Raw genomic sequence first — 16371 nt, 5'->3', positions numbered from 1 at the left:
CATTCAGTCACTAAAAATTAACAACTTCATAGTGCCTTTTACCTGCTTTTACCCTGTGCTTATATCAAAATCATGACTGCCCAGAAAATATGGCCTACAAAGCATATTCAATTAATGAGGCAGTTTTATTGGATGCGACTTTTGCAGAGACAGATCTATTACTCTGTATCACTGCTTTAAAGAAGTCAGGACCACAGAGACAAGAGCTCAGCATTCACTACCTGGATATCTCTTTCAAAAGAAGCCAAGACAATTTAGACTATACAACAGAATTTAAAGGAACATCCAAATAATTCAACAAAACTGTTGCTGTTAAGTTAAACATCTCTGAAATACAAACATACCAAGCTCCTAAACATAGTATTCCAATATTAAATGCCCTTTTGATACACAGGGCCAGATTTTCAGAGGAGCTCAGCAAGCAACACCTTTAGCTCTCTCTGAAGTCTGCATATGGACTTAATGCCAAAATGGAACCAAACTCTCCTCCCCAAAAAATCTGTCCTTAACAGGAAATTTCATTTTCCTTCACAAAATCTGGTCCAGTAAGCCACAGCAACAAATAACCTTTATCTTTATTTATAAGTTTTGAAAAGGAACTTGCTGTCATTTTAGGGATTACTGAAGAAGGTAGGGCTGCTCATTTGGAAAAATAAAGAAACTAGAGACACAGAAACAGGATGCAACAAGGCTTTTCTTGCTCTGTTTTGAAGAAAACAACTATTCAGTTTTTCTCTGAAGCAGAAGGAGTTTTCTGGGTTTGGAGACAACACAGAGATGTTTGAGCTGATGACTTAGAGCAGACAAAATGCTAGTGTGATGAAACAAAACACTCTGTCATGCTGTTTTAGTAACAAAAAACTTGCTAGGATAGCATTTATCACATCTATGTTAGTCTAATGTACATCTGTATAAACTTTTTTTTTTTACATTGCTCATTTCAATCTCAATAAACTTGGCATTCACTTAAAATACAGGCATTTCCTTGCTTGAAAGTATAAATTATTGTTGGGGTCCTTGTTCAAACACTAGTCAGAAGATTCCAAAGGCTCTCATACATGGAAATGTCTTGGCCCCATAAATCTCAGCACATCAGGTTCTCCCTCTAGCATGTGGCCACCAACAAAATCACCAGAAATGTTCTAAGCTCTAACAATCAAACTTTCATTACTTGCAGTGACATGCAAGACAATGACAGCAATGACAGCAAGTTCTCAGATCTCACTTGAATTTTTCAGGACCAATTCTCTACCTGTAAAGTAAATTAATCTGAAGAATTTTTGTGAAAGATATTAACCCAATAAATGCATTGTCAGAACTACTATTCAGAATGTAACTATAAGTAACATCTCCGGTTAGTTCTATGATAATTGAACGACAGACATCAGGACAGAATTGATTTTTTCTTCATTCTGGTCCTTTGCTTGAAGCACTAAATATTAATCAATTTAAAATGTAAATAGATAAATTTAAAAGAGTATTTCTGTCACCAAAATTGGTGGTGGTAATCTACTCTCAGTATTTCTAGGAGGCAGGGCTCTGGTAGTTCCAGTTTTGAACTCAAACTACCATAAGAATACTATCCCCTGACCAGTAACTATGACTGTTATCTGGACCCTTACCATATAAAAGCATCACAGCCAAGTTGCAGTGCAAAGCACATACAGAAACAGGCAGGTAAGTAAATCATTGCATATAAAGTTTTACAAAGTAAACTAAACCAACACATACAAAATGCAGAAGAGGGAATACTTAAGTCAGTTCATCACTAGAACACCATGAAAATGTTAAGGAAGTTCTGGTAACTAAAAGTAGCAGCATGGTAGTGTGCTAATGTCTGCCTCCAGAAGGAGCACTAGTAGTTACTTAATCTTATATAAAACTTTTATTCAGAGACAAAGATTCCTATTAAAATTCATCACCATTACCTGCTGCAGTCTTAAGAGTTGTTTTTTCACTGTCAAAGCGCTACGCCTTTGCCAGAGTTCTGTCAAAGCAGGAAATCATCAAATCACCTCAGTGCTTCACTGTTCCAAGCACCACTCTAAAGCAATAGGTTATCATTTAATTTACTGCTATCAGTTTTAAAGCCAAGCACATACTAAACATACTGCACTAGGGAAAGAATCCAGCTTTCGTAATGCGATCATCTGAATGAAGCCACGGGGAGGTCAGTGCTGTTTTCTCCATTCGTTAAAGAAAGTGTAATTTCACAGAACACTATCAATAAATATATTCTTACTCATCTAGCAGAAATGCATAAATATGCTGTATAGCTAGCAGACAATACCACTGTAGAAACTGTAGTGTCTTAACTGCTGGACTTCAGATGCGATTATTACAAGCTCTCTCTCTTCCAGACCAAGTGGAAAGTTGGGAAAAAAAAATAAATACACTCAGGGCAAGTTTTGGGGAGAGTCATTTGTTTGTTTCCCCCCTTCAAGTGCAGCACCAGATACCAGGTGCTCTAGATGGGGAATTATCTCCACCCATACTTGATCAGATAGGATCCTTCCTATTAAGTCAACATTACTTCTTCCTTTTTACACTCAAGGAAGTATGCTGACAGCACAGTGTCCTCCCCCTAGTCACATGGCACTTCTGTAACCTCAAAAGTTTAAAAAGAAAGTAGAATCAGAATGAGGTCTCCTACCAAATACACACAGCCACACCCCACCTCCCCCACAAAACAATGACCCTCCGATGTGTGTGGAGAAACTTCACCTCTATTTACTGTCAATATAGACTTCGCAAAATCCAAAATCCCCATTTTAGAGGCCAGAAGACAAGTGCAATCTGACATCCTGGGGCAATCCACATCCACGCCTTCTGCAGCCAGTTTGTAGAGTATCACAGAAGAAAGGTTTTCTGAGGAGAATCGCAGCATGGAATACTGGCAGCTTTTCAGACTCAATGCCACCTGACCTGTATGGAAACTCATCTAAGACCTTCAGAATTGTCTCATCTATCCCAGTACCTCACATTCCTGACAATGGCTAAAAGTGGATGCTTAGGAAAAAAAAATAAAAAGAATACCAGCTGTCGAACAAGAAAAGAAAGTCAGTGCACAGCAACACCTCTAGTTACTACTGGACTAAATGTTCTGTTCTCTGCTTCCCAGATATGCACATGGTCTTACCCACAAACTCCTGAATGGACAAGATATGTCACAAATACCATCACTTCACCAGGTTACCACATCACTGTTTGAGCCCATCATACTGTTCCCTTAAGGCTTGGTTGTAGTTTTTCTCAGACTAACTTTCTTTAGGCATCAAAAACCCCATGATTTATAACCACTGTAAACATGTGCATATCATACACAGGTCGGCACTGTAGGTATTAGTGAGTTAGGGGGATACCGAGCAAACCTACATTTCTGCTATGTGCAGGTTGGGCAGGGAAGAATAACAGATTCTGCAGACTGCTCTCTCTCACCCTGTACACAAAGACAGGCAGAAGGCAAGAAGAGACTTCTCGGTTCATGCTTTTGGGGGCAGCCACCCCAGCACTGAAGAAAGCACTCCTGGAAGAGATGCATTAACATTTTATAGCATACTAGCACTCTTTGAACCAGTAATGAGAAAAGAAGTGCTGCCTTTAGTCTGCTAGTAGAGAATATAACAAAACCAGAAAATAAATCCTTATTCTTAATTCATACTAGTAATACTCCAAATCCTTGAGAATTTTTTTTTAATTCAAATTAGTGATAAGTTAATCATATACTCAATCCTAAAGGTTACATTAAAGCTGTACTCAACTCTGAAGTCTACTTTTGAGAGAGAAGAAAAAAAATGTGGTGGAAGAAAAAAAGAAAGCCTGACACAGTCTTTAACAGTAATTTGTCAAATAGTTGTTCAAAGTTATTACTATCAGTTTTGCAAGCTGAACAATTAGTACGAGTGAAAGCATAAAGAAGTACATTCACTTTCAGATCTACTGTCACATGAGGATACAGGCTTGGGGGTTGTTTTCCAGAACAGTGACAGTAATGCTTTCCCCAAGCCTACACAACAGTCAATTTAGGGAAGAAAGTAGGCAGTTCCCTACATAATTTCCATGAACAACCTCAATCAGGGAGCTGAAATAAAGTATTAGTAACATGAAGACATTCTGTGGTTTTGAAAAGACAGACTACTATTTTACATGACTGTGCCAAACCCAGGCAATAAGACAAATTTTTATTTAACTTTTCCTTTAACAAAGAACAGTTCACAAAGTAACATGGAAGATAAAAGTAATTACAGTAGTCTTATAGCTTACTGCACAGGTGTCTATGTCTGGGCTAGCTCCAGTGCAGCCCCGTAAAACTTGCAGTTAAAACAACAACTCAAAAAGATCCAAACTCACTATGAGTGCAAAGGAGTCTTGTTTTGGAAAAATACACTGGTTTTCACTTCCTGCTTATTTTCAGTTCTTGCAACACATTAGAGGTCCTTCATAAATTACCATTAGGTGGGATATATGATTGCTTAATACACCTGCTCATTTCTAGCATAAATTTTAACATCTGAAAATACCATGCCACTTTCACAATGCAACAGACATGGCAGGGCATATTTGGAGGTTTAATACTGCCAGAAGAAAAAAAAAATCACCCAGTAAGAATAAGAGACAATGTGATTAAAATCTATTTCTTAGTAAGAGGTATGCAAAACAAAACTATTAGAAAAGTATTGTTCTGTCAAAAAAAAGTATGCTGCTAGACTAATTCAATGTTCTCATTTTTCTAAAGCTGAAAGGCAAGTATTTTAAAGAATATGCAATATGACTTCAAGTCTCCTGTTGAGTCTCCAAACAATGGGACAACTTAACTTCAAAAACTCCTTATAGGCTGAGCTGTTGGGTAAGAATCTTTGCTTTAAGCTTCCTCCCTCTTCTGCTTTAGCCTAAGAACTACCCCATTAAACATTTCAGATTATTTTTTCTTAAATAATCTGAAGCATGCCAAATAACATGTTTGAATTGAAGACAGAGTTCACCAAAGAGAATAAAGTCACAGATGGAGCAGTGGCACAAGTGGACAGATATCAGATTCATGCCCTGGCTGCCTCTTCCTACCAGACTTTTTTGCAGCTGTTCCCAGTTACAGCCCTTTATCCTGGGTGGCAGCAGTAGCTGCCAGCAAGGCTCAGGCATCCCTTTCACATATTAACTCTGTGGTTAAACAATGCAACTGGTGGTTTTGGGTCCATCTTGTCCCATCCCATCCCGTCCCCCCCACAGTTAAAAGACTTCCTCAGGACTTACTGTAGCATTGAATTCAAAGTTTGCCCAAAATAAGCTTTGCCATCTCAAATAAAAAAATTCAAGAGCCGAATCTTCAGAACCAGAAATCCAAGTTCTCAGTCTCCATTTCATAAGTATCTGTGCACCTACCACTGATTTCTCCTAGCCAGCATTACACACAATCAGAACAAAAGAACCATAGGGCAATTAACACTTCCTTTTTCTGTCCATAAGAAACTTACTTATCAGGTATTTAAAACACAACACAGAGGATGATTACAAGTCATAAAATTCTGATCATCAGCCGACACATACATATACAGAAGTCCTGGGTTTCCATTGGTTTATGTCTCTGAACTGTGAGTTAAATTTAATGATAAAAGCAAGAGATAATATGTTCCATAGTATGGTAACAGTATCTTCACAACTCCGTTATGTGGTAGACACACAGCCTTTGAGAGATGCTACAATAATAAAAAAGATGAAGTTACAGTATCGGTTTACAAGGCCCATGAAAAAGCCAGCATTAGAATTGAGATGCCTTCTGTGCAAGAGCTGAGCAAGGAGCACAGAAGCACAAACTTCATCAACAGCTGGAGTTAACACATCAGGCACTGGGAAGGAAAGTTGCCAGAATGTACAGATGCAAATATACAAATAAATCCTGTAAGTGAGATTCAGAGAAAGCCATGGATGGAAGGCTTAGATCCTTGCCTATATTTCAAATGGATGCATTGCATAACACTGAACATTTGCCAGTATAGCCATTTAGTGGAAGAAATCAGTAATTTTTATTTCATATATGTATAGACTGTACCAACACATATAAAAATATTCACATATAAATATACACACATATCTATATCCAAACTGCATTCTGTGTTTGTTGTATTTGCTACATTAAATTTCCTGACTCATCTTCCCAACCACACTAAAAAAGTTCTAGAAAAACATAGAACAATGCTGACTTGTAAAAAACACTGAAAGAAAGAAGAGTTGCCAGGAAGTTTCAACAGTTTGTTTTAAAAACCTGTAAGTAGATTTTTAGAAGACACTTGTTAAGAATCACACACTGCTGGAATATCTCTGTCCTAGTTCTCAGGCTGTAAAGTAAAATAATCTGTTTCCGTTCTTACTCCTTTTGCATGTGTCACCCAGTCACAGACACTACTTGATATACTTCCTTCTGCTGGATGCCTGGGAGGCAACTGAATTCAGGTGAAAGACCACAGTGGGTAGAAGTTCTGCTGGAATTCACCATCCTCTTGTTCAGACAAGAATCAGGATGACAACAGCTTCTCAACAGATGCTTGCAAAAAGATTCTGAGCAGTGAATTAGTCTTTCCCAGTTGTTCAATTCCTGTGGGCACTAACTGGCAGAAAGCCTTGCACATTTGTTCCAAAGTATAATCAAGACTTTGCCTAAGTAATATTGAACATATATCAAATCAGAAATAATCCAATTACTAATTTCTAGCAACACATTAGTAAGTCTTCAGAAAAAAACCTCTATTGCTTCCTTTAAAAAAAGAGATAATTAAAATGTCTTTGGAAGAAAGAACCTGCTCCCCTGAAGTTCAGCAACCTAGACACCTATGTTGCCAACTAACATTGCTTCCTCAAAGAGACGTTTTTGTGTTTTGGCAGTGGAATCTGTACACTTTATAAAGCTCAGTCAATCCCCAGGGCAATGATGGGAGAACAAATGCAGCTGTAAAAAGGGTAACAGGCAAGAAGAGGCAGGGGGAAGCTTTTTTACTGGAAAATTTAGAACTTAATAATTTAAAGGGAACATCTAGGTTTACCATACATAAAAGAAAATTCCTTCCTCAGTTCATTTCAGAATGTGTCTCCTGTATACATTGAAATATTTAGTCAATACCCACTCAAATAACAGGCTAATGTATTTTCCATCTCATGTAAATTCCCCACAATTTTCATGTTGGGCTTTTGGCTTTAGGTTGGTGGGTTTTTTGGGTTGTTTGGGTTTTTGTTTGGTTGGTTGTTTTTTTTTTTTTTTTTTTTTTAAGCTAGTGCTCAAGCAAAGACCCTTTGCCCAGATTAAAAGAGTAGCACTGCTGTTATGTCAAATAAATAACTACATATCGGGTTTACCTAGTCCCTTTGAATCCTTTGGAGGTTTTTTAAGCCTTCTTTGGCTACTAGATAACACTGGAAGGTCTCAGAGGTAATCTGTTCCTCTTGAGACAGAGATCTGAGACTATTCAATTAAAAGACGTGCTACTCAGAAATTGCTGTAATTACTGAATTTCAGTGTATCTCAATAGTACCTCTCAGGCTCTGAGTACACTGTCACTTAATCCTGCAAAGCCTGGGCTCTTGCCAAAGGAGGTGAATCCGCCTCATTCGGTCCCTAGCCATTCATTCCTAAATAACCAATTCAGGTAACAGATCCATTCAAAAATTAACTAAGAAATACTGCAAATTTTCAACCAGAGTATTTCCCTGATTAAGTTCACCATGTGGCTAGATCAATGCTGCTGTAAGCACAAGATGATAGCCCTCTGAAAACGAATCTGGGCTTCTTTGGTGGGTAAATTCTCAGTCAGATCAGCATGCACATCTGACTCGCTGTAAGATTTGATAAAAAAAGAAGATAAGCATAAGGAAGACAAGGGCACAGTAAGGAGAGGAGAGGACTTCTTCAGAAGCAACAGGATCTTGCACATGCTTAATTGTGAAATCACACCTTTGCAACCATCTACAGAATCAGTGCTGTAAGGCACAGAAAAGGAAAAGCAGCTAGATCCGTATTTACAGCCTGCACTTCCCTTACCTTTCGTCTCACTGGAATGTAACATTTATTTTTACACCCAGTTTTTATTTAACTCTCCTAAATTGATTTATGCTTTTGGAACAAAGACAACATCATAATAACTAAAGAATGCTTCCATTACTGTCATTATACTTATATTTAAGTGCAAGTACGTAACCAGACTTGGTATTTACTGTTACCTCAGTGTTAAACATCTTAAAATCTTTCCTACATCCATAATTGTAAACTAAAAGCTACCTATCAAGTAAGAACAGCACAGGTTGATTTACCACTTTCATTAATTTCTGTACTAGGTGTGTATGCTTACTTAGCTGTAAGTTTTTTTCAGTACATGCATCCAGTAATAATACAAAAAGTTAGTAAGGTGATGCAGGCTCTTAATTTCCACTATTTTGTTACAACAGATCACATGTTTATTAGCTTAGGTATTATTAAAATGCTATTTCTAATTCAATGAAGGACTATGCACAGGCTCATACACATTTAAAGAGAATGCTATGAGTATGGTTTAATTTAAATTTGGAAGATTTAGTGAATAACAAAAGGCTCACAGTGTTCTTGGAATTATCTAGCATTTATTATTGCCTGCCTAAAATTTGTTCTCTCATACCACATGTATTTATAAGCCTGGTTAATCCTTCATTAGTAGGAGATGAAAAAAAAAAGTTCCTGCATTTTTTTTTTTTCTTAAAAATATTTACAAGGTTGCAGTAATTCCACATACACATTCAATGCAACTGCAATCCAGCCAGATCAGTCATTAAATTCCAGGACCTAATCTTCCAGAACACTACACACACGCAAAGTTCCCTGAAGTCAAAGGGATTCCAAAGAGCAGCTGCCCCTCCTCAGAGACGTTTTGGTTTTAAAAACAAACACCCCCACCAAAGGCAGAAGTGAACCAGCAAGCATTAGAATTAACTCCTCCATGAAAATCTTCCTTCCATTTCATCTAAACTCACATCCAAGAAAACCAACCAAAAAAAATCTACTCAACGGAGGACAAATCCTTTTGGAACAAAGTCTACTGGGCAACAGCCCACTGGTTCTGCTGCCCCCCTCATGCCACTCCATTTTACAACACAAGCTTAAAGACCAAAAAACTCAAAACAAAACAAATAAAACCCACACTACAGATGATAGGAGACAATCTGTCTTTCTACTCCTACAAAGCCCAAAGTGAAGTTCCCTTGAGAAGATAGTGAAAAACATGAACATTGCAAGATGCATAGCTAGTAAGCAAAGCAACTATTTATTTTGCAAATTGTAATACAAATTGAAGTTCAAACCGGTTTTGCATAATTCCCAAATTCTTCTTTGGCTGTCAAATACAGGCAGTTGTACTCAGAGGTCATGCCAGCTATTCAGGAACTTCCTTAAATGCATGACCTTAAATGCAATTTAAACAGAATAAACAGCAAGAAGCAACAGGAAAAAGCTGACCAATTAATTAGTTTTTAACCTACGACTGGATGACTGACAAAATCCATTTCTACGAAATTACTCTTTGGTTTGAACAGTTCTAAGACACAAATGTACTACAGTTAAGACTAAAAAAAAGAGAAAACCCAGAACTACTCATCATGGATGTAAGCACCACCAATAACAACAGCACAATGCCTGATGGCCTGTTTTTGCTCACAGCTGTCTTTGGACTTTCTTTCAGGCCACATCCTTTAAAGAAATACAGTTACTAAGGTGGTAAAGACCTACAGACACTACCTTCTGAAATTCCTCTCAAAGACCTAGTTCTTCACAGCATATTAAAGATGCAAATTCCATGTTCTACATTTTTCTTTACATATTCATCCAATTAAACACGAAACTGAAGTGTTCTTTCATACTGTCCTTAGTTCTCCTCGCCAAGAATATCATCTTACTCTGCTCATTCTACCTCATATTATACCTTGCTGTGTCACATCTGAGATTTGCTTGGCCCTGTCTTCCCAGAGCAGAGATCATACCTTAGGCTTGATTTGAGAGATACCAGTTGTTGCTAAAACACATATGCAGTTTGTACATTTTTTGAATTCTTTAAACAGATGTTAAAAAAAAAGACATTTCAATCCCAACCACCTTTTCAATGTGAATGCTTATACAACACAAAAAAAGAGTCAGTGGCACTCAAAAAAATTTGCTTTCATTTTTATATTCAGAGTCCCAGGCACTTCTGGAAGGTTCAAGTTGTAACAACAGAGACAGGGAAGTTGTCTTTTACTCAGTCAAGATAAAAAGTAAGGCTTTAGAGCAGTTAGTTTGTAGATATCCAAATGCAACTGATGTACAGGAAAAGTAATCACAAAGGGACTCGTCTATAATTAGAAGTCTTAAGCAGTGACAAACATTAACACACATTCTTAACTGCAGCAGTAATCTCTTCCATGACAGACAAATGAACTAAAAAAAAAATTATAATGCTAATTTGGTGGCTCATTGGATTGTTGTGCTCTATGACAAAATATGTTGTATTGACTATTTAAATTTTTTCAGGTAAGCACTTTTAAAATAGGCTGTGAATATAGTCTACATTACATGCTAAGACATTCTATCTCATTAAACATCATTTGGGATCTCAAGGCACAGGTTTAATTGTGGTTTTTTTCTATATGTATACTTCTGGACATAGGCATTTTAACTAATAAATTTTAATGCCCTTTCCTGAGATCAGTGGAACACTTCAAAACTCAATATGCAGTCTAACTTATAGACAATAGCTTCTGTTGAATTAAAAAAAAGGTACTGATTTTCTAAAAAATTGTATTACAAGGCTGTAACTATAGAACTCCTGCATTTTGTGCTATCTCAGTCTAAAGCACTTTAAGTGACTTAATCATGTTTGGATATTTGTTTTGAATTAACAGGAAAAAAAATAATCAAGCATCTATTTGGATCTCATTAAGTACCAAATTTAAGAAGCCAAAGCAGTTAAAAATCAGTAAGAATTTGACATGTCCATAATGTATTAATAGCATCTGCTGTTTAGGTATTCAGTGATGAGCCATTACAAAACTTAATGTGTCAAAGAAAGTGGAGACCGAAGTTGGGGAACAATAAGGTACCCTAATTCTGTTCTGCCATGTGAAAGAATAGTTAGGTGGGTGTTTAACGGTATGTTTTCACCCAGGAAAAACACAAAACAAAACACCTAAAATATGTACTTTAATATAAAATCTTGTCTGAGAGAAGACAGTGGAACTTCCGTTTCAGCATGGTTGGTACATACCATCACACCTGCCCTTATGTGGCATTTAGTGGACTACCTACACCAAGCTAAAAAACTAATTGTACCTTATCTTCACTGGCATTTTAAATCAAATTAACTTTCTCATTATAAATATGACCCTTCCCTCTGCTTACTTTTTTGTAAAAATACAATTAAAGATGACATGAAGTAACTTTTTCATGTGAGAAAAAAAAACTTATTGCAATACAGAAAGTGGCATTTTCTTGAAACCTACCCTCCTGCTTTTTTGCAGAGCTTCTACTTCATGTTCTGGGTCTAGTTTGGATTTAGAGAAACGTAGAAATTGAGCAACAACTGTCAGATATTCAAAGGGACAGGGAGTCAGAAGTTTGAAAGGAACACAAAGTAGAGATTTTGTTCTTATTTCTTTTGACTATTAAGACAGTAAACTATTCCAGCCCGTTCAGTCAAAAGAGAAGTATTCCTTTTATTAATTTTTTTTCAGGTTTGTCTGTTTGGTTCTTTCCCCCTGTTTTCTCTGCAAAATCTTTTGCACAGGTATAACTGTGCAGCTCCAAAAGTACCAGGATGAAATTAAAGTTGCAGCTGGCCAATGTCATCTTGGTTTCATTCTGATGATCTGCAGCAACACTGAGCTCAAGAACAGCAGCATGGGTTCAACTCTTTCTGTGCAACTACTTCTCAGCAGGAAGTGTCAAAAACAGAAGTGAAGCTCACAGCATAGGAAAATGTTTTATTAAGTTGCCTCTGTTGTCCAGCAGGGTAGCTAGGGATTTGGAAGGCCCTAGAAAGAACCACAACATCCTGTACAAATAAAGTAATTGCTATAAATAACAAAAACATTGCAAAATTTTCATTAAAATATTCAGTATACCTATATTTAAATTGCAAGTACCCTAACTCTCCTTTATACTACCTTGCCAGGGAAAAGAAAAAAAATAAAGGAAAAAAAGAAGAGTCATGCAAGTGAGAACGAGGCCTCATATGCATACTTCTTAAAGCCCTACACCTCACGCTATAAGCTTTTTCTTACTCTAGTCAATGAGTTCCCATCACCAAATAAGGATGGAGACAGAGGATGAGACACAAATGGAAAGCAGGACATCCTGCAAAAAGCCCCTTCTTTTATTTCCTCCCTTTCCCCTTCCTTTCTGCCAGGAAGTCAAAGTATCATATGTAGTCATTCCTGAAAGTATTAAGCTTCAATATTTTAAAACTAGCAAGAGATCCTGGGGGTCAAATACCCATGAGAATATGTTATGGAACCTTCCACCTCTGACAGCTGGAAAGTTTCCGAATTCCAACGTACAACTACTGATGGCCAATATATATCCATTTAATTTTGTGCCAAAACTAGCAAGAGATTCTGGGGGTCAAATACCCATGAGAATATGTTACAGAACCTTCCACCTCTGACAGCTGGAAAGTTTCGAATTCCAATGTACAACTACTGATGGCCAATATACATCCATTTAATTTTGTGCCAAAATTGCCTTTGGGCCTAAATAACTTCCTTCCTTCTGGATGTTTAGGTCCTTCATGCATTTACATACAGCAATCATATCACCTCACTCTAAATCTTCATTTTACTTAGCCAAGTAATTTGAGCTCTTTACATTCTTTCTCCTGAGAGGTTCTCTTCTCTGAAAAAGAACAGGGAAGCATCCAAGATCATTTGCAAAGTGACAGGTTTGTATATGGTGGAAGCAAATGAGTAACTGGAGACTCATATAGCCAAAATTCCATTATACCAGGAACAGAGCTTTAGAAAGCGTTAATATGGTAGTCCACAGGTGCACAGCATACTTGAAACATTTGACAACGTATATAGGCTGACAAACACCTCTACTGTTGCTTTCAAGCATCAGCCAAAGGGGTAAAAAAAAGCACAGAGCAGGAGAGGAAAAAAAGAAACAATCTTACAGATAAAGGAACCCCTTCCTGCCCCAAGAAACCAAAACCATTTTCAGTTTAATTCCAAAAACATTTCCAAATTATGATGCAACTGTTCTTTGCCATTTGAAACCTTTCACAATGAGGATTTAACATTAGCAGGATATGGGGATATTTCCACAATTAATTAATTCTGGCTGTTTACAGGACAACAGGTTGCTGGATTTACTCTCACTAAGCTACTTCTTTTAAAAATACTTGACACATGTCTAAGCCTGGCAAAAGCTGGGTATAAGGTCTTATATATGAGAGAGAGCAGAAGTCTAGGAGACACACATACCAAACAAATCAACATACAAAACAGAAAATGAAGCAAGATAGTTCATTAGTGTAAACAAGACTCAACACTCCCATGAGTCTCCAACAAGTAAATGAGTATCAGACACGTAAAAGCAATTTAAAGTTAATGGCATTTCTCAAGTGAAGAAATACATTATTTAATATATTGTATGTTTGGTGATTAACCTCAGGTACTAAAATCAGTGATAGGTTTAACAGATTTATTCTATAGAACAAGATTAATATGCAATAGGAACCCCTGAAGACTAAATCAACCCATCCCGAACTACCTTTAAGACAATCAACTGGGAAGTGCTATACAGGCAAATATAAAAACAATATCTTCACCCTATCAATCCAGAACAAAAACTGCATCGTATTCAGATCATAATGCTTAGATACAACCACTAACTCCTGCCAAAGATTTTAAACAGCTCACCTCTCAGTTAATCATCAAAAGAGTTTGCTAGAAATGTCACAGCTGGAGCTGCTAGATGCTGAATTCTCCCCACCCCCACCCACCCCCCAGATGTTTGAGTGGTTAAATGAGATCCGAGCCTGTCTGAAAATGTGGCAACAACGATGTATGTGAAGCACTTTAAAGCCCAATACTTGTATGTCTCGCTGCAATTCTGCCTCACATACCCTCTGTCAGTGTGGTACATAAGCATCTCAGAGGTCAGTTTACATATCCAGGAGAAAATTGAACTGACCATACAGGGACAGGAATCTGTTCTTCCAAGATAAATCTTTGTTTCAAGGCTCAGTTAAGAGCTAGCCCATCACTTTAATCTAAAACTTAAGTGGCGAACGCAGACCTGTTAACCTCAAAGAAAAACCTTTTATAAGACTTCGTTACTTTAAGGTGCTGGCACTGTATCTGCGTAACTGAAGCCACCATGCTCTCCCAGATCCAGAAGCTCAACAACAGAGGCTTCATAAGCAACATATAACAACCTAACAGTCTTTTTTTAACCCTGCAAGTGTATCCACAATTAACCTACCGCCCCCACATTTATACTCTGTAATGTTTGTATTACACAGAAGAAAACTCAAAAGCGTTTTCTCCAAACACAGTGACGTACCTAGCATGACGTTCTAATTACTGAAAAACAGATTTACTGAAACTAGCATTAGTTTGGCTTAAAGCCAAGAACAAGGGGGGAAAAAAAAACCCAAACCAAAACACCTTTTCTACATATTTGTGGTTTTCAATATAATTTCTCCCCCCTGCACACAGAGTTATGAAACACACTAGCAGAAATGTATAATTTGGCACTCACTAGGTAATTATATAATCTAAGAATTCAGCAGATACCATTATGGACTACGAGAAGAGAGTTACACGAGTTTTCCTCTATTTTTTTCCCCAGCTTATCTACCTCGCATACCTGACTGAAGTTTGCTTATTGCCGAAGGCACCATCCACCGATTCCGTTGAGGGCACTCTCAGCAGCTACCACCAAGGGGGCACGCACCCCCAGGAACCAATAATTTGGGTTTTTCTGGAAACCAGGCCGTGCCGGTTTAAAGCGAGCTGGCTTAAGGAGACGCTAACCCAGCAAGCAGGGCGGGTGCCACTTCACCGCCTCGGACAGGCGCTTTTCCCGGCGCGCGGCGGCGGGGGCCGGTCCGCAGGAGGCCGCCCCACCGCTCCGGGCGGCGGGAAGGCTGCAGCAGGGGCGGCCGCGCCCCTCGCCTCAGGGACGCGGGCCGGCGGCCGCCGCGGAGCGCGGGGGGCCCCGCCGGAGCCCCGGCCACCCCCAACCGGCTTCACTCACTCGGCAGAGCTGGTCCCGTTGACGGCGGATCCATCCGGAGCTGGGTTGAGCTGAATCGGCCCGGGCTTCTTCTTCGGCATTTTCGCCCCCAGACGGCGCAGAGGGTAACGGACGGCGAAGCCCCGGCCCCACTTCGGCCAGGTTCGAGGGGACTTCCTGCGGCGGAGCAAAGTCGGGGGCTCCCCTCGCCGCCGGTGCCGCGGCGGGCTGCGGGCAGCCTCCTCAGCAGGCAGATGCCTGTGCCGCCACCAGACCCCGGCCGCGCCGCCGCCGCCGCCGCCCCTCCCTCCCGCCCAGCGCCGGCCTCCCCCGGCAGAACAGCGCCGAGCTCCCTCCCGGCAGCTCCCAGCGGGGAAAACTGCCCGGGCTCAAAATGTGCCCTTCTTTGGGACTGCGCCTGCGCGCACCGCCCCGGCCTGCCCGGTGCGCAAGCGCGGTGGGCGAGCGCATGCGCGCCGAGGGGGCGAGAAGCCGCCCCGAAGCCCTGCCCTCACCGCGCTTTGCCCGCAGTTGCGGGGTTCGCACGTCGCGGGGCGGGGGCGGCGCGGAGGAGTCGCTCCCCGCCGGGTACCGGTACGGCGGGGCCCCGCCCCCGCCCCCGCCCGCGGCCGCCTCTCTCCGGGTCATACGGCTTATGACTTTACCCTAAAGTTTTTTGGTTGGTTTTGAGATTTCTCATCGCGATTAGTGACCACAGCCGCTTCCAAGAAGCGAGCTCGTTGTTGCAACGATGTTCTACGGAGCAGTTCGTTTATCTCCCTCGTGCGCAATCATTAATGTACCCCGATGTGGAAAGTACTGTATTTCTAATTAAAACGTAAGCCTCAGCTGGGGTACTAACGGCTGCTAAATTTTTCCCTAAGTAAATGCCTGAATTAAAAATGGCAAGTGAGGATTACAGGTTACAAAACTGTGAATTATAAATAGTAAAATGAGTATGGAAATGAAATGCCCGAGCTGCTTTTGTTAAAGCACTGCTGTAGCTACTAGGAACGGCCAGATTTGGTCACATAAACTGCACATGTTAATGTGATGATGGTTTTATGTGTGTGCATTTCTATGAAGTTCTGACATCACTGGGACTTCGGGGCTCTTTAGGTTTTCGTAATTACATTGCTTTAGCGAAC

General features: G+C 39.6%; 1 protein-coding gene across 1 annotated transcript in view; it reads right to left on the bottom strand.

The window, feature by feature from the left end:
* Positions 1–15521, bottom strand: part of MAP2K1 (mitogen-activated protein kinase kinase 1) — a 41172-nt gene extending 25651 nt beyond the window's left edge. Inside the window, exon 1 of the mRNA XM_049811958.1 lies at positions 15245–15521. Coding sequence (XP_049667915.1) covers positions 15245–15324 — 80 coding nt within the window. The 5' untranslated portion in view covers positions 15325–15521. The remainder of the gene's footprint in view (positions 1–15244) is intronic.
* Positions 15522–16371: the final 850 nt, after the last annotated feature.

The sequence above is a fragment of the Accipiter gentilis genome, chromosome 10, assembly GCF_929443795.1.
Source record: "Accipiter gentilis chromosome 10, bAccGen1.1, whole genome shotgun sequence".
Classification (NCBI taxonomy): domain Eukaryota; kingdom Metazoa; phylum Chordata; class Aves; order Accipitriformes; family Accipitridae; genus Astur; species Astur gentilis.
The sequence above is the reverse complement of the archived record's forward strand: the minus strand, read 5'-3'. Positions and strand labels throughout refer to the sequence as shown.